We start from the raw sequence: 22,628 nt of genomic DNA, 5'->3' as shown, positions 1-22,628 counted from the left end.
CCTAAGCATATAGCAGGTACTCAAAATATTTGGCTATTTGCATTTCCCCATTCATTTTCTGGATTAATGACCGAAATAAATGGGGAAAAGATCCTGGAAGCAGAGTCTGGTAGAAATTACTTATAAGGTACAATCAGGGGTTGATGGATGGACGAATGGCAGTTGTAGAGTCTAAGTGTTAGGTTTATGGGTGTTTACAATCCTTTCAATTCCTCTGTACATTTGAAATAATAAAATGTTGAGGGAAAGGTAATCAGTAGGGGAAGAAAGTCATCAGTATGCTGAAGTTCTGGCCCGGCTATGACATTAATTCTCTGGATCAATGCGTAGCATCTCTGGGCCTCACCTACAAAAAAGATTGTACTAGAATTCCTGCTTCTCAAACCAGGGTAGAGCATGCCATTAGAGATGTGCAGAAATATGGTGTTTTTTTAAATTAACTACAACTATGGGGACAGTATTAAATACAAATGAATTTTTAGAAAAAATTCAAGCCTTCAAAATTTGTTTTGTTTAAAGCAGCCACCAAAATTTTCTTTTGCTGTTCTCTCCAGAGTTAAGCAAAAAAGTCCTAGTCTAGAAGAATCATTTCAGGGAGTGAGGCACACTGAAAAAGCACCAGCCTTTGGAGTCAGACAAACCTGGATTTGAATCCCTGCTGTTACTGGCTCTGTGATCCTGTCCAATAGTTTAACTACTTCTTTATCCATAAAGGTGAAATACATACTCTAGTATGTAAAATGCCCAGCAGAAAAATTCCGGTTAAACACAGCCTTTTGAAATTGCACCGTTTACCTCTGCTCATTCCTGAAACTCCCATTAAAATGACAGGAAAGGGAAAGGAGGGAAAATTACAAGGACAATAAAAGAATAAGAATGTCATTGAAATCGCTTTGGCCTTTTGGCTAAGATCAAGTGTAGGATGTCATTAGATTTTCAGCAATGACAGTGAATCAAAGGCTTTAAGTCTGAGAAACTGATATGTAGGCTGAAATTCTACATATAACCAAACAGGCAAATATAAGAGTTGAATAAAGATATCTTAAGACATACAAAAAATTTTGCCTCCTACGCTCTCAATTTCTCAGGAAGCTAGTGGAGTCTTGTGTTTCACAAAAAGGCGAAGTAAACCAAGAAAGAGGGGGAAAACAGATCCAGGAAAGGGAAGGTTCAACACAGGAGGTTAAAGGAATCCCCAAGAGTTACCCCACAGGGATTTCCTCTGGAAACAGGAAACCCCAGGAAACAGCCAACGTAGGGGGCAGCCAGTACAAACTGGAACAGGAACACAGAGGACTGCAGGAGGGACATCTCTAATAAAAATGAACCAACTGTCTCATCTGTTTGAATATGTTGGGAATGAATCAGTGATAGATACATAGAAAAAAAGAAACTAATTTTTAAAACTTTTTAACTCCAAAGAAAATTAAAAGATACATAAGTAAATATAATCATGGCATATGACATAGCTCAGCTGTGAATAATATTTATAATCACAATGTAGACTCTATTGATCAAATCTAAAATTATGACAAAACTATACTGGGAGAATGAAGAAGGGGACGTACATATGGAACAGAGGCTATAAGAGAGCTAAATCTTCCCATGTATGAAATTAATAGAGATCTTTTTTAGAAAATCAAGAAGTTAACAGTTTAAGCATCTTACTTAGAAACATGGACGTAGATATCTGATCCCTTCCTCAAGATTCTGTTCTCACCCTAACAAAATATGACAGGAAAAAAATCCCAGTTTCAATGGATATTTTTATTATTTAATAGATCACCAACTTCATCTCCCTCCTTACCAACAACTAGAATTTCATTTTGTTTCCAAGCTGAGTGGTGAAACAATGACAAAGCTAATCAGAATAAGCTACTTCATAAAGAGAACTAAGCTAACACAGCTCACTTTCTTTTAACAGGCATAATACAAATATATGCACTCTAGAATGCACAACGGTTTAGTCTCTAAGAAATTTAAATGGGATCTTGAAGAATGTAGGCAAAGCCAGGGTGCAGTAAAGGTGAGCTGAGATGCCGTACAACTGTTTAAGGGTTCCTGGCGCTACATCTCTTGGCCACTAGCCGAATCTTGACATAGGGGAAGATATTAGCTAATGCCAAGTGGAGATGCAGAAAGCACTAAGTTGACTTAGGGGCTATGCACAGGAACCAAAAGGCAGGAAAGTACTAAACACTGCTGAGAGCCTCCACCCCAGGAAGGACTTTACCTGTTTTTGAGAGAACACACACACACACACAGTCAGCATTACTATAGGATCCACTAAGCCAGATCTGTCCCCTTCTATCCTCCCAATAACATATCAGCTCTTCTCTAGGGTATATGGCCAGGAGTTAGGTAACTTTTACATTTTGGGTCCCAGGTCTACTAGAGCATAACCTCTTTGAGAATAAGTCTTCCCATTTGGCCCTTCCCACCTCAAATGGAAGCCAGGAGCTTTATTTGAAACTCCTCCATTTGTACTGCCCAGCTAATGACTGCTAATGACAACACTATCTACCGTCTCCACTCCATTCCACTCACCTCTCACTGCATAAACCCCATCCTTCCCCCAAATAAGTCAAAAAAACATTAAAGAACCTCACCTTCCAGGAGCTCTAAACTGGCACCACCTCCGGTGCTCACATGGCTGACTTTATCCTCTGTGTTCCATTTGGCACAGCAAGTAGCAGTGTCTCCACCACCTGTTGAATGAAAGCCAAGTAAAAAGGGGAAAGGAGAGAAAAGAAAAAAGATTGGCACCAAAATTATAAGGCAATGTGCTCTCGAGCTCAAAAGGTAGCCGATAACCCCCCAAGTCCATCTCATTTAGAGGTTCCTCCATGAATTACATACCCATTTAGCTCTCAAGATTCACCTGGCACCAAGAAACCTAGGAAAAGTTAACCATTTCCCCTCTACTTTCCTCTGATCAGAATTCTGCCAGCTCACATTGGCGATAGCTTTGTACAGGACCCCTTACCTATGATGGTGATGCAGCCCCTGGAAGTGGCTTTCACCACCTCATCCATGAGGGCTTTGGTTCCTCGGGCAAAAGCTTCCCATTCAAATACACCCACAGGTCCATTCCACACAATCTGCTTAGCCCGAGCAACAGCCTCAGCATACTTCTTGCTGCTCTCAGGACCACAGTCCAAGCCCTAAGGGGCAGAGTTAAAAGAGAGGATGAAAGGATGAGCTACCAATAAAAGCTACTTAGAGGAGCAAATACCATACCTCCACCAAGACCAGAACTCAAGGCTGAACACCAGTGTCTTCTAGAACCAAAAGATACCCCTCATTCTTTAAAATTATAAACCTGTTCATATCCTTTATGGAAGATCAAGTCTAAGGGAAAACCTCAAAAGTTATTTGATAAAAACATTCTTAGCCACACTATTTTATGACTGTGTGTAACCAGATAAGTGGTTTTCAACTAGGGTCAATTCCGTCCCTCCCTAGGGAACATATGGCAATGTCTCAAGACATTTTTGATTGTCATGATTTGGAGATGGTAGGGGGTTGCTTCTGGCATCTAGTGGCCAAAGATGCCTTAAACATCCTATAATGCAACAACAGCCCTCCACAACTAAAACTACCCGAGATGTCAATACTGCCGAGGTTGAAAAACACTAAACTAGATCAGTGGTTCTCAAACGTGGTTGTGCATCAGAATCACCAGGATGGCTTGTTCGAGCACAAATTTCTGGGCCTTACCCCCAGAGTTTCTGCTTCAGCAGGTCGGGGGCAGGGGACAGGAATCTGCATTTTTTAATGAGTTTCAAAATGATGCTGACGCTGCTGTTCTTTTTTTAATTTATTTTTGGCTGGTTTGGTTCTTCGTTGCTGCGCGCGGGCTTTCTCTAGTTGCCACCAGCGGGGGCTACTTTTCGTTGCGGTGCGCAGGCTTTTCTCATTGCAGTGGCTTCTCTTGTTGTGGAGCACGGGCTCTAGGCTGGCGGGCTCAGTAGTTGTGACTCCCAGGCTCTAGAATGCAGGCTCAGTAGTTGTGGTGACAGGGTTAGTTGCTCCACAGCATGTGGGATCTTCCCGGACCAGGGATCGAACCCATGTCCCCTGCACTGGCAGGCGGATTCTTAACCACCGTGCCAGCAGGCAAGTCCGATGCTGCTGTTCTTGAGACCACACTTTGAGAAACACTGAACTAAATAAAACCCACATGCCTATCAAAAGGAAAGTGATGGGACTTCCCTGGTGGTCCAGTGGTAAAGAATCCGCCTTACAATGCAGGGGATGCGGGTTCAATCCCTGGTCAGGAAGCTAAGATCCCACATGCCACGGGGCAACTAAGCCCATGTGCCACAACTACTGAGCTCGCACACCTCAACTACAGCCCACATACCGCAAACTACAGAGACCACACGCTCTGGAACCCACGTGCCACAACTACAGAACCCACATGCCACAACTACAGAGCCCACGCGCCCTGGAGCCCAAGCACCACAACTAGAGAGAAGCCCACGCGCCGCAACAAAAGATGCCACATGCTGCAACTAAGACCCGACGCAGCCAAAAATAAATTTAAAAAATAAAGAAATCTTAAAAGAAAAAAATTAGAAATATGAAAGCTTAAATAATTTAAAAAAAAAAGGAAAGTGATAAGCAAACTAGTATGTCACCGTTAACAATTTTGTACAGCTATTAGAATGATAAAATATGGAGAACATTACAATCAGCTAAATAAGTCTTTAATATACACATAAATTTTTCCCTGCTTGCAATAATTATACTTGTACTATCTTAATGTTTTCATATGAGAAAAATTTCTTATACAGGTTTCTAGGTAGCAACATAATCCAGAACAGCCCAAACCATGAAAGTACATAGCATCATCCCCAGCACACAGTCAAGTACTTAATAAACATTAAATAGATGAAGAAAGAAAAAACAGTTTTGCCCCTACATTACTAATGAAAAGTCTTAGCAGCAATCTGATACCACTGCTTTTCCCCATGGATTCTCCCCGAAGGAGGGTCTCACTCAACATTTGGAGCCCTTCTTTTAAAATTCCCATTGGTTGGTTGAATGAATGATACCAAAATGTATTTGTTCACTCATACTACCAACCACCCAAGTGACTCACCATCCAGCCAGCAGGTATGCCAGAGGCCACAGTGGCTTGGCCAGTCTTGGCATTCTCATCAAACTTATCAGCAGTGACAAAGTCAACAGGCAAGGTAATCTTCACGCCATTCTTCTCAGCTTTGGATATCAGGTCTTTGACGATCTTGGATCCCTCTTCGTCAAACAGAGAAGTGCCAATCTACACAGGAAAGTCAAGATGATGAAGATCAGCCGCTATACTAAGAATGTGATTACCTCACAAAGCAGACAGGAACAAAATACAACACAATACAAAGGAATAATTCAAAGACGAAAGAAAAACAACTTGCAAAATAAATAAAAATGGGAGTTTTTAGGGCTCACGTCAGAAGCTAATTTCCTTTTTAAATTTACATAACCAGCTATTTCTCATGGAGAGCTATTTCACATCCACTTGGCATTGGTTTCCTACCTCCATGTTGTTGAGCACCTTAAGGAAGGTAAAGGCCATTCCACCACCAATAATCATTTCATTGACTTTGTCTAGCATATTACTGATCAGCTGGATCTTGTCTGCAACTTTAGCTCTGGAAGGGAAAGCAAGAATCATCACCCAAAGAACAAACAATGGACTAAGGAACTGATATTACATAAAGCCTGAGTTTTGATATTAAGAGACAGGAACAGAGAAATGTCCCACAGAGTGACCAAAGTATTGACTAACTTTGCCCTACGTGTCTCCAACCCAAAAAGCCAATCCATTACTAAAAAATCCTTTTAAGGTGTAGCTCTTGGCGAAGAAGGGCTTAGAAGACTTACAATCATCTAAAGAAATCACAAGTTCCAGATAGATCTATTTTGCCCCTTCTCTCCCCCCAAAAATCAAAGGGTCAAGATTGCTAATTGTACCTGAGAAAGATTGCTAATTGTGGGATCCCTGAGCTCCCTGAAAACTGTCCTAATCCTAGAGCAGGAACCAAATTATATACCAAATGAATATATACTGAGCAAAAATAGATATTCACACTCTTAGGTCCATGCTCAGTTGCTAGAACATTTGCTTTATGGCATTCGTTATTCTACTGGACCACTTGATTCAACACACTGATTGAGCACTTACTCTGTGCCAAGGTTCTAGGTCTCTGAGAAACATCACTGGGCAAAAGAGAAGATCCCTACCCCTTTGGAGCTTATATTCTAGTAGAGAGAAATAAGATAATAAACACAGATGTACCTTTCACCTCCGAGAGAAAAAAAAATATCTAAACAAAAGAAAAACATTCACTTGAAGCACAACCTTTAAAATCTTCACATAAGTAACAGCTTGCCTTCCACAAATATTCTTATATATCTAAATCCCACTTAACTGAACCAATCACCTTGGGCCTATCTACCTCTTCATTCAATAAACAAGATGATACCTACTCTGTGAGAGGCCCTATGCTAGGATTTGTGAAATGGAGGTTCAAAACAATAGCGATGTGGGAGAATGGATGGAAAGAGACTATAGATATCTCACTTGTAAAGATTGGTCACCACCAAGGGTAAGAATGGATTAACTGTTTTATACAGAAACAGACACACACAGAAAGAGAGAGAGAGACAGAGAAAGAGGGAGAAACGAGACTCAATGTCTTCTAAAGAATGTGGGATGTTCTACAGATCAAATGCCCTGCTTCTTCAACAAATCAATGGAATGAAAATAATAATGAAGAGGGAACTATTATAGAATAAAATATACCTAACAACCAAATGCAATGCATGGACTTCATCTGGATCCTTATTCAAACAAACTGACTGTAAAAAGGCATTTCTGAAATGATGGAGAATTTCTGAATACAGACTGGGTATTAGATGATAGTAATAAAATTGTTAAATTTTGTTAGGTATAACACACGGTGGTTATTTAAAAGAAATCTCATCAGTTATGAGATGCATACAGAAGTATGAGAAATGAAATTATATGATGCCTAAGGCTTGCTTTCAAATACTCCTGACAAAAAAAAGGATTAGAGGACAGATGAAACAGGATTGGCAAAAATGCCAGTAATTATTAGAGCAGGGTGAGAGGTACCTGGGGGTTTATTATACTATTCTTTCAACTTCTGTAATGTTTGAGCGTTTCCATAATAATGGGTTTTTTTTTTTGCGCGGTGCGGCTTGTGGGTTCTTAGTTCCCCGACCGGGGATTGAACCAGGGCCCTCGGCAGTGAAAGCACTGAGTCCTAACCACTGGACCACCAGGGAATTCCCAACACAACGTTTTTAAATAAAATGTAAAATCTTCCCCTAAATTGTTAATGTTCTAAGGAGACTACATTGCAAGAAAGATGGCAAAAAAAACCCCTCCACATCAACTTCCTCAAAATAGCTATTTTAGGCAGAGTCCAAAACCTAATCAAAACCCCTAGGTGGCACTCACTTCCATATTCCAGATCTACGGAAGGTTGGAGAACAAAGCCCAACTCCTAATCTCCAGAGAAGCAAAGATCAGAGTCTGACCTTTATAAACCAGTGCACAAGAGGGGCAATGATTCCAGGACACAGATAACAACCTATACCCACCTTAACTATTTTTAGGACCCTGAAACTGGGCTCATGAACCTGGAGAGCAACTATGCTATCTGAAATTGACACCCAACTCCAGAGTCAGCATTCATAGGGAAATGCTGAGTGTGTTCACTCCCATGGAAAAAAGAAGCCCCGCTCGTAAAAGGGTCAGGAGCATCTAGCCATAAAGAGGCTGCCATCTAGATAGCCATGCCAAGTGACAAGATCTTATCCAAGCAGTCCCAGGTCTCTGTCCCTACTTTATCACCTAAAATGTACCCTCCTAGCCTCTTGAGTTGCACTTCTGAAATTCGTATTTTTAACTAAGCCAGTAGAATATCACTATTCACAGGGTACCTTTCCCCATAGGAGAAAATATAAAAAGGTATGTGAGCTGGAGAAATGAGTTCCAAATGATATATTAAACACATGTGAGGAGGTTTTCATATCTGAGAGGCTGAAGTGCTTCAAAAATCATTAGATGAGCAATGGTGGATCTTTCCGATTCTTCCCTCCAGAGCCACTTTCTATCCTTTCCAGCCCTGTTCTCTGTCCCAGGAGGCTGACCTGAGTGGACTGCATCAAGGAGTTCCCTTGCCCTCTGACATCCAGCTAGGTTGCAGCCCATTGTGGGTAGGAGGGGGTACATCAGCAGGACATTAAAAGATCAGAGTATCTATTTCCCTGGCTCCTTCCCTGCTAGATGACTATCCCTACATCCCTTGACCAAAGGCTACGGTTTCTATCAGAGGGACCTCTCCACGCAACCACCCTCTCTGGATTTTGGTAACCATCCCTTTCCTTTTTCCCTTCAGGCCTAAGGATGGTGATGACTGTTGCCCCAGATTACTGTACTGTCCCTTCTGGGTTTCCCTAAACCCTACCCACACCTTTGTAGACAGTCCCTTTATTAAATTCTCCTCAGTCACCCAGTTTGATTGTGCTATCTGACAATAAACCACCCAAGTTATGGCCTACTACCAGGCAAAAACACTACTTAAAGCATGATCTTGAAGAGTTCTCCATACCCGCCCAGGATGGCCAGGAAGGGTCGCTCTGGGCTCTCCAAGGCCTTGGCAAAGTAGTTCAGCTCCTTCTTCATCAAAAAACCTCCAGCCTTCTCTGGCAGATTTACTCCCACCATGGAGCTAGAAATGAACAGAGACATTCAAATGTTAGGTCAATCCCTAGCAATTCTCCCAATTCTAGAGGCCATCTCCTTATCACTGAAAATATTTTCACTTTTGAGATGCCAGACCACCACGGTTTTCATGCCCAAACTGCAACAAAACACTTAGGTACAAGATAAGATTTTTGACTAATAATGCAGGGTCAAGGGGAACAAGTGAAAAGCAATGACCTAAGGTAGAATTTAAGATACCCAATTAACAGTCTTCAGGCCAAGGGTTTAACCACAATAAATAATCAGCCAGGTGATGACAACAGGAAAGGATTCCTCAGTTTGCTTCCTACTGACAGCCTAAGATTCCACTCCCACAGCATTCACAAAGGGAGAGCTCTCCATGAAATATCCCAAAGTGAGACAGAGGAACATCTTCCTGAAGCTCGACAAAAAGCTCCACAATTCTCAACATTTGCTTTTATTTCCTCTTTAGATCGGAGATACTCAACAAGAACCTCAGTGTAATTTGTAGCTCCAATTAGAGATAGAAGCCAAAAAGATCACAATATAATACAGAAATATCCAAAAGCAAGCCAGAGCTTGGGCTGCTCAAGTAAACAGAGAAATAATGCTCCCAGTTTGACAATGAGCAAAAAACTTTTAGTACCTGTGGGCTCGGTGAGCAGTGCCAAAAGCATCATTGACATAGACATCCCCTAGCTTGGAAAGCGAAGCTCGAAAGGCTTCTATTTTGGCTGGCTCAGCTTTAACCTGCAGAGAAAAACAAACAAAAAAAAGGAAAAACAACAACACAGGAAATGTTGATGGCTCCAAAGACAACTGTAAAAGCATTTCATACCAAGAGTCCTCTTCAACATCTCTAAAGACCCTGAGTTGGTAGGATAGCAGGTTTTTGTTTTTTTTGTTGTTGTTTTTGTTTTATTTATTTATTTATTTATTTATTTATTTTGGCTGTGTTGGGTCTTCGTTTCTGTGCGAGGGCTTTCTCTAGTTGCGGCGAGCGGGGGCCACTCTTCATCGCGGTGCGCGGGCCTCTCACTGTCGCGGAGCACAGGCTCCAGACACGCAGGCTCAGTAGTTGTGGCTCATGGGCCCAGTTGCTCTGCAGCATGTGGGATCCTCCCAGACCAGGGCTCGAACCCGTGTCCCCTGCATTGGCATGCAGATTCTCAACCACTGCGCCACCAGGGAAGCCCAGTTTTTAAAACTAGCAACAGGATCTGTTCTTTCTTCCTAATATTCCAGGTCTTTTGGTCATTTCTGCATGTTTCTGCTCTCCTCCACCTTCCCTCAAATTGCAAGCCTAAGATTTCTGAACCACAGCTTAACCCCTAATCACATCCCACTGGCCTCTCTCCAGCTCCTAGGACAAGACTCAAATTATCCTTCTCTCTCCTTATCTTGACTCATTTCCTCATTTTAACATATTCTCCTTGTAAAATTTAGGATTATACTTGAGTCAAGCTGCTGGCTACCAAGACCTTTCTGCAAAGGGAAAAAGGCCCTCATACATATTCCTCATCAAAGCAACAAGGGCAGGCTGGAACAGAGAAGGCAGATGGAAACATGACAACAGAAAAGGACCTCAGAAACATTTTATATAATAGCAAAAGGAGATAATTCATATAGCCTTCCCTGGAAGTTAGGCATCTGATAAAACAATACACTTCTACAAAAAAGAAAGAGGAACAAAAAGTAGAAGTAAAACATAGGGCTTTGAATGTCGGCTAACTATCCAGGGATAATACCCGCCCCCCACGCTCCCATAGGGGAAAGAAAGCAGGGCGGCAAGATGAACAGAGTCTCCAGTAGGAAACAAAGCAAAGATGCACAGGAAGCCAGATAAGAGGGACATGGCAGAGAAGAGCACAAAACAGATGTTTCTTTCAGTCACTGTCCACTCCCATTCTCCCATGTACTGAGAAGAAGGAGGCTGCCACAGATAACAGGTGCTTTCCTCTAATGAACCAAAGAATGCAGGGGCACTAATGCTAAAACTGAAGACTGTAGAGCCCCCATAATCTCTTTACAGTGGAATATCATCTGCCACTGGTGACTGCAAGACAATGTGTGTAGTAATGAAAACACTGCCCAAATGGCAGGAGACCTTGGTTCTAGGACCAGGTCTGACGCTAATTTACTGTGTAACCTTTGTCAAGTTGTTCTCTGCCCCTGAAATCTTCCCATCTATTAAAAAGGGAAGATAACCCCTCTATTTAAGAAGAATTGTTTGAGGAAAAATGAGACAAATTGAAAGCTCTTCATGGAAAAGGTACTATAGAAATTAATAGTAAGAAGAACCCATTTCTCATTTTTGATCTGCCAATAATTAGAAGGAAGAGAATGCTCCTAAAAAACCAATGCAGGCACACTGGATAAAGGAAAAATTTCATGCCCTCGCTTTGTTTTTATCCACTTTGAACTTATGGCTGGCTCCTGAAATTTCAAGCATGGAAAGCCATTGGACACTAAATGTAAACTAACTAAAAAAGACATAGACTAGCATAGTTGGTTCATCACTTCCTGAATAAAAGGTTTTGCCTCAATTTGCCAGTTGCCTCCTGCCATTTCTAAGCCCGAGCATCTAGCAGGTTGAGTTTCAGTCTAAAAGGGCACCAAATTTTAGGTCAGCATTTGACTCATACTACTGTAGCAAGACCATGCCAAAGGCAAGATAAGGCAAGACCAGAGCCTGCAGTGCTAAGAAAAGAAACTGCTTGAAAGCAGGCACTGCGATGACCTTAAGAAATGTCAGAAGTACAACAGGAGGTTGAGACGCTAGCCTCAGAGCATCTTGTTCCACAAGATACTAAAGACCTTAAGAGTGGAAAGTACTTAAAGGGTGCTTTCAGCTTCCCTTCTACCAATAGGCAAATTCCAAATCATCCTCAAAGAGCCAGCTTTATCATTTAATATTTGAATTCTGGTTGTCGGTCACAGTAATCTATTTTGTGGGTTATCTATGGTTGCCTTTTTAAAAAGTTTTTGTTTTTTTCCCTATGGTTGCTTTTGCACAACAATGGCAGAGCTGAATAGTTCCAACAGAGACCATATAAGGTTGTGGCTGACCGTATGGTCCGCAAAGCCTAAAATATTTATTGTCTGGCCCTTTACAGAAAGTTTGCTGATCTAATGGACTGAGCTCTATGTAAGGCCCAGCAACAGTACCACTACCTCTAACTTTAATCAAATGACTGCCTTTCTGAGACCTAGGTTTTTTTTGAAAATATGATGATATCTGTACTTCCTTAAGAAGAAATTCAAAGATGCTTTACACTTCTTAAGAAAAATGTCTTAAACCCAAGGCAGTATCATCATGACCATCATTTACCCAACTACAATCAAATGTCCCAAATAGTCCCTTTCCACTTGACTTAGGAAAGTACTTTTTCTGCTCACATGATTCTTTTCTAAGAAAATCCCAATGATATCAAATTTAATTTAGTGTGTTAAAAGTACCAAGCTCAAGCTTTAAGTTAATTCCCCTTCTAAATAAAAATACAGATTGTCCTTCCATAACACACCAGGGCCTGTTGCTTAGAAAAACAGTTCCAGCCTTGACAAACAAAAAATCTAAAACTGGCTCTGCTGGAGGAACACCTGGTGTTATCATGGATACTCACCCCCATGGCCCCAGCCAACAACCACCTGTGAATGTCTGCTCTCAGCACTTGGCAATCACAGCCTCCCCCTTTGATAGGATATTATCACATACTATTAGAAAAAACAATCTTCACGTATCACAGGCCAGGTGTGTAACAAAGGGACAATTAGAAGCAGCATGTTCACCAAATCCTCGTACACCCAAATGGTGTTCACGTATTTTTCCAAGGTATTTCAAAACTACTTGAGCATGATGAGGAGGGCTTCTGGGATGCTGACAATATCCTATTCTCTGACCTAGGTGGTGGTTACACAGGTGTGCTTACTTTGTGATAGTTCATCAAGCTGTGCATTTGTGCATTTTTAATCGTATGCTGTACTTCAATAAAAAGCTGTCAAAATAAACATGAGCTTCCTCTACTCTTCAATCACAGTCTCTTATACACTCAGCCCTCCTCACCTCCACTAATGTCAAAATCACAGGTCCTACCTTGTTCCCAGAAGCATCTTTTCCCTTCCCTTCTTCCTCCACATGAAAGCGAAGGTTCTCCAGCAGGATGACAGACCCAGCAGCTGGGTCAGCACAAGCTTTCTCCACTTCTGGGCCCACGCAGTCCTTCAAGAACAAAACATCCCTGGGGAGAGCACAACATGGAAAACACTTGAGCAGTCGGAAAGTTAAGAACCAATAACAACATGCTTGACAACATCTGTCACAGAGTCCACCAGCACCAGAGCCTGAAACGTACTTGCCCAGCACAGATTTGAGTTCTACAGCAACTGGCTGCAAGGAGTACTTGTCAGGCATGGGGACACCATCAGGCCGGCCCAGGTGGCTCATAAGAACAACTGACTTGGCTCCATTGTCCAAGCAGAATTTGATGCTTGGAACGGCAGCCTTGATCCTGCAACCAAAAAGAGACAACAGGTAGAGTAAGGTTACTCCTAAGAATTAGTGGGAACTATTCTATTCATGGCCTCATAAAACATAAAGCCCCCTTTCTTCTCCAAATTCCTTCAAATCTACTGTCAACAACTCAGCGATGGTCCTCAGGTCCATGTGCAGAGGAAGAAGTTAATTAGGATGTCAACCCTCCCCCTAGGATTATACAATCTCATCATGTTTTGCCCCTTGTGCAGAAGAGAGTTAATATAGCAGGACTGAAGCTGCTATCTTCAGAAGGACCTGCTTGCAAGGTTGGCCCTTAGCTGGTATCTGGGAACTTGGCTTTTGAAGTGGTCCCTCAGTTCTCTGACAAGGGCTGCTCACAGTTCCTAGACTGTCTGTACAAAAAAGGTGATTTACACTCAACACTTGCTTCCCTCTAAGAGGAATTTTGGTAGTTGCTGGGCAGAGGGTGCCTATGTGATCAGCTGCCAGTAAAAATCTTGGGAGCTGAGTCTCTAAAGGGCTTCTCTGGACAGAAACATTGCACACAATTATTGCATTTTTCACGGCTGGAGAAAGGAGCACGCTTGGTGTGTCCCATCATGAGAGGAAGAAAGCATGGAAGCCCATGCATGGATTTCTCCAAATTCTGCCTGTGTCTTTTCCCTTTGCTGATCCTGTCATGCATCCTTTCACTGTAATAAACTTTAGCAGTGAGAACTATATGCTGAGTCCTGTGAGTCCTTCCAGTGAATCACCAAATATGTGGGTGGTCTTAGGGACCCCTGAAACATCCTAAGTGTTTGACTGTGGAAGAAATATAAAATTCCCAAATCTTGAAACCATTACAAGAAATTTGGGGAAAACTGAAAAACATGTAACTTTTCTGCACCCGTTACAGATCCTAAGTCACTTTTTTACGTAGATAAAAATAAATACATTATATAGAATGTGGTTTACATAATGCATCGCATTTACTAAATTATAGTTTAACCTAACATTTATTAAACACTTCAAATTTTTGTTACAAACCCAATACTAACTTTCCATTCTTGGCAGTCTTTAAGAAATTAAAATTGATAACAAAGAAAATCATTTATTTATTCAACAAATATTTATTGGATGCTTCTTTTGTGGCAGCTACTATATCAGATTCTGAGAATACAATAGTAAATAAAATAGTCTCTGCTCTCATAGAAGTGGTAAGAACTATGGAGAAAATAAATCAAGGTAGGGGGACAAGAATGACTGGAGAATAGTGGTGAAGGGGATTTCAGAGAGGGTGGCCAGGGAAAGTCTCTCTGATAAGGTGATATTTCAGCAGAGAATGGAATAATAAAAAGCCAAGTTATGTTTCTAAAATATCTTATGCTACTTGGCAGATATAGAAACTCATTTATACCAAATAAAGAAGAAACCTTCATCAGGTACAACGTTTGCCCAATGAAACCAAATTAATCTTCAGGGCTATCCCTTATTGGCCAAGTTCTATTATTTCTAATGCTTCATTTTGTTAATCAACTCCATGGAGTTCTGAAAATGAAAAGATCGACTCAGACCTGTTTCTCTGTTTTTTACTTATAAAATACCTTGATAAGCATATTTGCAATCTTTTATGTGTGCTACAGAAAATAATGAAAGTCAAGAAGGGTCAGAGGTGCCTTGTACAAAGACCTTCCACTATGGTGCAGCAGGGATGTGCTTGGCAAAATGCCAGGCTCTATTCTGGGGCCAATATCTGAAAGTGTTCTGGGTCTATACCTGCACTGTACTATATGGTAGCCATTAGCCACAGGTGTCTCCTGAATACTAGAAATGTGGCTAGTCCAGATTGGTATGTGCTGGATCTCAAATAATACCAAAAAAGTTAAATGTTCCTTTGATTAATTTTTAATTGATTACATACTAAAATGATTATTTGGGGCTTACTGGATTAAATAAAATGTATTATTACGTTCACCTGTTTTTTTTTTTACTTTTTTAATGGGGCCACTAGAAAATCTTAAATTACATGTGGCTCATATTATATTTTTATTAGACACTGCTGGTCTATACCATTGGAACGTACCTTTCCAGCTCAAACCTTTCATTTAAAATTTAAAATAAAAACCTTCTTTTACAATCTAGTCAAAAGCAAGAGCAATACTATCACTTAAAATTTCTGCTTCTGAATCTAGGAGCCAAGACATTTGGAGCAGCCTAAACTGACTGAAAATATTACTTCTGAAGTCTTTTCCCTTAAATCAAAATTCTCGAAAACTGATTTTATCGGGGCCAGCTAGAATAGGGGCTTGTAAAACTACATGCACAGTTCTTCATTTTGCAAGGGAAGCCAAGTAACCTTAAACCTTTATATTCTTTAAAAATGCATAACCCCAAATTCTTCAAATTTAAAAAAAATGGGGGGAGAAAAAAAATCGCTTTCTTAAAATGATTTTTTTCAATTTCTAAATTCTCATAAGAAGGCAAACCAGATGGTGGGTTGTTGAAAGCCAAGATCACATGGCTTAAGTTGCCATAGTTCTACAATAAGGAAGTAAAACCATTTCATCCCATATACTCAGACCCAGGTACATCGTAAACCTAGCTCAAGGATTAGCAGGAACATTACCTCTGGTTGTTTGTTATCTGGTTGTTCTTCATAGGAACATTGAAGTCCACTCTGAAAAAGAAACAAAGTGTTGGGTTCAGAGCCATGATCAATTTTTCATTTCCCCAAAGATTAGGAGAGGGACTTTTAGTGAACCAGTTAAATAAGTTGGAAGTTCAAAAGTCACCTTAAAAATAATCAGCAGTATCAGAAGATGGTGATTAGCCATGGGGAGGAGGGTGGGAGTAGTGACTGGGATAGGACACCAGAGGGAGCTTCAGGGGTTCTGGTAATGTTCTCTTTCTTGACCTGGGTGACGAATGTGCTCCTTTAGTGATTGCTCTTTGAAGCTTATGATTTGTGCCCTTTTAGGTACGTATCTCATACTTTTTAAAAGAGAAATTTTAAAAAATAAAAAACAACTTAAATCACAGGAACTAGCCCTGAAGACCAGGGAAGCTAAAGCCAGTTCCATCTAAAAAGATTTCTATGTGGGCCCAGCATGATAGTATCTAATAAGAGTGGCAGCCGGAGGAATGACGGGTTATAGGGAACACGTCTGGATTTTGATTCCTTTGATAGTATTTCTGGGTTCTAAGGAAGCAAACATTACTCAAAAGAAAAAAATTAATTGGAACAATAAAACACGTCAAGAGAATATCATTCTTTTGGGAGAAAGGCTGGGACCTCGGGACCAGAAAGAAACCCAGTATCCAGGACCAAGTTCAAACAGTATCCTTCAAGCAAAACACAGACAATAACAAAAAGATAGCCTCTTTCTAAAAGCCTGAGAGGACACTTTGCTGTACACCTGAAACTAACACAACATTGTAAATCAACTATACTTCAATAAAAAAAATTTTTTTAATTAAAGAAAATAAAAGCCTTAGAGGAGAGGATGGAACATGTGACCCTGCCCACCTGACAAACAGGCAATCAGAAAAGAAATGATCCAGATAGCACAAGCAGGAAATTCCCTGGCGATCCAGTGGTTAGGATCCACTGGTTAGGACTGCTGGGGGCCAGGTTCAATCCCTGGTCGGGATCCCACAAGCCACATGGCACAGCACACGGCCGGGGGGGGGGGGGGAGGGGAGGGGTGTGCATAGCAATTTACTGCAGTCTCCTTTCTTACCCAACAGATTGCTGCTTTACCATTTTTAAGAACTGATCATTCCTTCCCCCTTCTTGCAAACTCCTTAGAACCTCAGGCTACTTCAATCTGACTGAAAACAACGATGTGTGATAGCTATTTGTAAGGTCTAAGTTTTGCCTGCCAAGATCCTTTTTAAGTGATTTTTTTCTCATCTCTAGAATGGGGATGATACTACTATCTACTTCACAGTTATTGTGAGAATTAAATGAGTTACCGATTTGGAAAGTGCTTTGGAGAGTAGCTGATACACAGTAAGTGCCATAAAAGTGGTAGCTATTATTATACATGCTAAGGCTTCTCCAAAACGTGATTCTGTGATCTAAAAGGCAGATCAACCATTACTAAAAACAGCTAGCAACACGCACTAAGGGACTACAGTGAAGGTATGACCTAGTCAAAAAGACTGCTGCCATGTTTGACCACAAAGCTCCATCACTAGGCCTTCCTCTCTAAGGCTGAGGCTTGGCAGACAATTACAAAATCCTAGACCTACTAAGAAGACCACCAACTTCCTATGTCCCCTAGGTCTGTACTCTAGTTCACTGAAGAACAGCTTTTCCAAAGGTGAGTTGAGGGACTACTTCTGTATTCAAACATTTTAATTAAAATCTTAAAAAAATAAAGGCAGTATGCCTCTAAAGAAAGAAATACAGTCTACTTAATTTCAGGCTACTCGATTCTGATTCTAAGCATCTTCTTTAAATATCCTGAACAAGGCCCCTGCCAGCCTTAAAGCGCATTCCAAAGAGGACAGAGTATCCCATTACCAAGAGTCATTTTCTCCCACCCCCTGCAGCCTCCCAGAAGGCCCACATTCAAAGGGGCTAATGGCAAGGGGCTGAGCATAAGCCACCCTTGCAGTGCTGCTCCCTACCCCCAAGCCCTGACAGAGAGGAAGTTCTTTGGAAACATTCAAGAATCTCTCTCATCTATCCACACTGCCATGGCATAGCTTACTGATGAGAATTGGACTTGTATTCTCTTCTCATTGCTTGTGGAATATCTTCCCTCATCATCTCCTAGACTCTCAACAACAGGTCTGCTTTTAGCTTCTCCTGTCTAAGGACTCCACCACAGAAGCTGCTCTGACCTACACATTCCACTGGTTCTGTGTAAAATCTGCACCCCTTCCTTTTCCACTTCCCTTAAACAATCCCGAGCTTAGCCTCAGGCACAAAGTCAGATATCACTACACACCAATCATAATGGCTGAAATAAAAAAATGACATCAAACGCTAGTGAGGATGCAGAGCCATTGAGCACTCATATACTGCCGGTAGGAATGTAAAATGATGCGGCTGCTTTGGAAAACAGTCTGGGAATTCCTCAAAAGGCTAAGCATATGACCCAGCAATTCCACTCCTAGGTGTTTACCCAAAAGAAATGACAGCATATGTCCATACCAAGACTTGTGAACAAATGTTCAATATTCACAGAAGCTTTAGTTGAAATAACTCCAAACTGGAAACAACCCAGATGTCCTTCAAACTGTGGACCATCCATACCATAGACTACTACTCAGCGATACAAGGAATGAACTATTGATACATGCAACAACATGGATGAATCTCAAGGGCATTATGCTGGGTGAAAAAATGCCATCCCAAAGGGTTATATACTGTGTGATTCCACTTATATAACATTTTTGAAATAACAAAATTTTACAAATGGAGGAGAGATTAGTAGTTACCAGGGGTTTAGGAATGGAGTGAGAGACGCCACGACTCTAAAGGAGTAGCATGAGGGAGATCTTGGCAGTGCTCAAACAAAACTAGTTTTGTATCTTGATTGTGGTGGGAGTTACACAAATCTACACATGTGATAAAACAGCAAAGAACTATATACTTTATTCCAATGTCAACTTCCTTCCTACTCTTGATATTGTACTATAATTATGTAAGATGTATCCAATGAGGGAAACTGGGTGAACACAGGACCTCTCTATACTATCTTTGCAACCTCCTGTGAATGTATATAATTATTTCAAAATGAATCTTAAAAATATTAATTTCATTGTAATAAAGATATCAAGACTCTATCACCTGAAATCGCAGGAGTCCAGGCCCAGTTCCATTAAAAGCTCTCAGAGGAACCATTCCCACCCTCGCTTTACTGCCTCTGACTACAAAATTGGGGTATTATGGCTCCCTTAGAGACTTCTTTTTTCTCCCCTGCTCTCAGTTTTTCCTCCCTGTTTCTTCTTCCACTACACCAAGGCTGTTGCTTAACAAGTTACAACAGGTTAGGGAAAAAATAGTGAGGTTTTAAAAAATGGGGGGAGGGAGAGAGGTGGGGGAGAGCAAGCAAAAGGGAAGCGCTTCACAAGTCGGCAAAGGAGTAAGACTGGCAACCTATGAGAGGAAAAAAGGAAATGACATTGCAAAATTAAACAGGAAATTTACTCAAAGGGCTATAAAGTCAAATGGAGTCCTAAAAAACTGAGGTAGAACCTGGTAATTAGCCAGTCAGAGATTTCCGGCTGTCTGAAGTTCCCTCAACAAATCAGTCAATTTCCCTTGGCAATTCAAAGCAGGGGCCCGAAGACTCTACAAACATCACAGCTCTCTTTTGCAAGACAAAGAAAGGAGGCAAGTGAAGCAGCCACTACTCCGGAGGCCCCACTTCCGGAACACTGCCAGCAAGCACCACATAAAGGCAATTGAGACAAAAAGAAATTTGAGCTGATGAGGCATGGCTGCCTCTGTTCTAGAGCTACATTAATAATCTGAGAAAAAAGCAACGTCCTGTTCTCAGGCCAAATAAGTTCTATCCAGATTACAGGGAAAATTATTGACTGCAACCTTCAGCGGACAAAGCTCTATTTTAACCTGTCCCTATTCACTATGTCCAAGAATTTAGAGAATCTGGTTGGTAGCCAAGGAGACCCAAATTCTAGTCCTGGCTCTACCACCAACTTGCTAGTTCAGTGACCTTGGACAGGTCATTTTCCATCAGCAAAACAGGACTAGCCAATCATTTCAAGGCTCAGGGTTAATCTGTGTTAAATGAAACTTTAAGACCTTGGGCAGAAACATATTTCGTATTAGGTCCAGAGGGAGAAAAGATAAGCACCTCCTCTAGTCTCACTCCCAGCCAGCCCAGATAATTCCTCAAGCCAGTTTCCCTGGGAAGAGAGGAGATAAAGCCCAAGACTGCAATTGTAGGAAGGTAGCCAAGATGATGCCCCACCTCTTGTCTTTCAGCTGGTGCCTGCATCTGGAAAGGTCAGCCTTGAGCACAGTGGAGACGGGAGGAAATCACTAAAATCTAAGATCTAGTTGCATGCCAATGTCCACTTGTCCTGTTTTTCATAGGGTCCATCCCCCTTCCTTAAGAGTATCTGAGGGGTAGATAGGGCCCTTATCTAATACTAGGATGGCTATGATTCCTACTTTGTCCAGATTGCAAAGGACTAGGTGATTTAGCAAAAGGCGGACACCAGGTGTTCTTCATGGCCATAAGCCATTGAGTTCTTTTAATTATTTCCATAGCAGGGCAGAGAAGGCCAATTGCAAACTAATAGTGGCCATAATGAAATTAGAGGGAAGGGGAGAGCTACATCAACTTTTAGGGTGTCCATACAGTTCACTAATTCACAGTGCATACCTTCGTTTAAGCCTTAGGTAAAGGGAGATCCCCTACTGCTTTCTGCATCCATTAATATGCAAAAGTTGCTCTCTCTTGAACCAGCCCAAATTGGGAAAGGGGCTGGATCACATCATGCACATGCCTGCCCATCAATCAACCACTTCCCTAAAAGGACAAGACTACACAACGCTATCAGTGCAAGCCCTTATGGCCCCCACAAAAGCACCACCCTTGGATCCTGTCAAGGTCAAGTCCATCAGTTACATACCTAACTGAATTCCTGCACTTAGCTCCTGGCATGCACGAATGTGCATGTTACAAAAAGGATAAATGTAAAAGCTCCACACATTATACTAGTTAATTCTGGCAAACAAGGGAAAAGCCATGTTGGTAAGTGACCAGGAATCCACATGTTTGGAGTAAAAGACCCCAAAGCGCATGGGGAGCCTTCGCCACTTCTAATATCCTGCTTCTCTAGCCACCTGTGGGGGTGAGGTTAGAAACCAGCAAGAATGAGCAGCCACACCCTGCTCTAGCATTACCCAGTATGTGGCACAATCCTGGTGCAAAACCCATGGCCTGTAGTCCAAAGACACGTAGAGCGGCAGCGGCCTGTTACATAAGCCCTGCAGGGCCTCCTTCGGTGCGCCCACCCCACCTCTCCCTCCCACCCCCAACGCTTTAGTGGGTTCTACTCCTGAACAACGAAATCAACATTCTCTGGGAAAGATGTCCTTTTGTGCAGGGCCATTTCTGATTTGTCTGGGATGGTCTACGGTGGTGGGAGAAGGGAAACTAACCAAATGACCTTTCAAGGTCCCTTCCCTGGGGGTCTAGGGATCTGCAGGCTAAGCATCACATCCCACCTCGCCAACCGGGAACTGGAGGCGATAGAACTCCCTTTCAGAAATAAGAGAAGAGAGCAAAATGGATCCCTGCAATCTGAGCCCTTCCTGGGTGGATCCACCCCTGCAAAGGGCAACTTCGGCTCACTTTTTGGGTTGGGGAAAATGAGGTTAGAAACCGTTAAACCCGGGCAAAGCTTCAGCCACAATGGTGGGCAGCCCAGTCCTGCAGGGCTAGGACCCATGGGGCCGAGACCAGGACTAAAGGCCACTTTGCGCAGGAGGGAAAGCAAGTCGGCCCCGGCGGAAGGGGCTGCGGCAGAGTCCCGAGGATTACCTCATGATGACCCGCTTCCCCTTCACGTCCATCTTGTCCAGAGTCAGCTTGTTAGAGAGCGACATCTTGGCAATTCAGCGCAGCGAGAGGCCGGGGGAAGAGACTGTGCAGCGACAGCGGCAGACACTGCAGCCGACTCGCGCTCGGAACGCGTGGAAAATGCCGAGCGCCTAGCGAGCCCGGTCGCCCCGCCTCCCACCTCGCCCCGCCCCTTTCCGGCCGCCGCACCCTGCTCGCCGGCCACGCGGGCAGCTATAGGACGCGGCCCGAAGGCGCCTGCGTGCTGCTATTGTTCCAAGGCGCTGTCAGTCTGCGAGGGCGCTGGCGGGACGTGCTGCTGCCGTCTGTCACGTCCGGCACGCAGCGAGCCGCTGGGAAGCTTCGTGACCAGAGGCGGGAGGCGGTGCCGCCGGGCCCGCAGGTGGAGGGAAAGGGAGAGGTTGGCGCCGAGGGGCGGACGTGGAGAGAGTCTGAGGCCCAAGGCCGCCGTCTCGGTCCCTGCGGCCGCGCCCAGAGCAGCTGCAGCGCCGCGCAAACCCACGACAGCCTGGGGAAAAGCGCCACCCCGCACACACCCCATGGAATTGCCCGCAGCCGTATCCGGATAGATGCAAATGGCAGCTCCTTTTGGAAAATTTCTGTTTTCCTGGCTCCCCAAAATGGAATTCTCCGTTAGACTGCTAAGGGGCCTTTAAGAATTGAGACCTCTCAGGAGTTGGGAAAGGCCCTGGTTCCCCCTGTTCCCCCCCCTCACTTTTTTTGTAATAAGTACAATGTAATTGTTTGGTTACGACTTGAAGCTAATGGCAAACGCTTAGAGCATTTTTCATATATTAACTCACATTGGTCACAAAACTCG

The 22,628-nt window shown here is 42.6% G+C and overlaps 1 protein-coding gene across 1 annotated transcript; it reads right to left on the bottom strand.

Moving 5' to 3' along the window:
- Positions 1-1,748: 1,748 nt before the first annotated feature.
- On the bottom strand, positions 1,749-21,962 carry PGK1 (phosphoglycerate kinase 1). Its single transcript, XM_061178605.1, has 11 exons — positions 21,770-21,962; positions 15,865-15,915; positions 13,114-13,269; positions 12,855-12,999; positions 9,408-9,511; positions 8,646-8,765; positions 5,540-5,654; positions 5,108-5,287; positions 2,987-3,164; positions 2,610-2,708; positions 1,749-2,233 (listed from the first exon to the last, which is right to left on the bottom strand). The coding sequence occupies exons 1-11, from the start codon at positions 21,832-21,834 to the stop codon at positions 2,193-2,195; spliced, it is 1,254 nt and encodes a 417-aa protein (XP_061034588.1). The 5' UTR covers positions 21,835-21,962; the 3' UTR covers positions 1,749-2,192.
- Between the last annotated feature and the right edge of the window lie 666 nt (positions 21,963-22,628).

Source organism: Eubalaena glacialis, chromosome X (assembly GCF_028564815.1).
Source record: "Eubalaena glacialis isolate mEubGla1 chromosome X, mEubGla1.1.hap2.+ XY, whole genome shotgun sequence".
Taxonomy (NCBI): domain Eukaryota; kingdom Metazoa; phylum Chordata; class Mammalia; order Artiodactyla; family Balaenidae; genus Eubalaena; species Eubalaena glacialis.
Note: the sequence above shows the minus strand (reverse complement) of the source record. Positions and strands in the feature narration are given on the sequence as shown.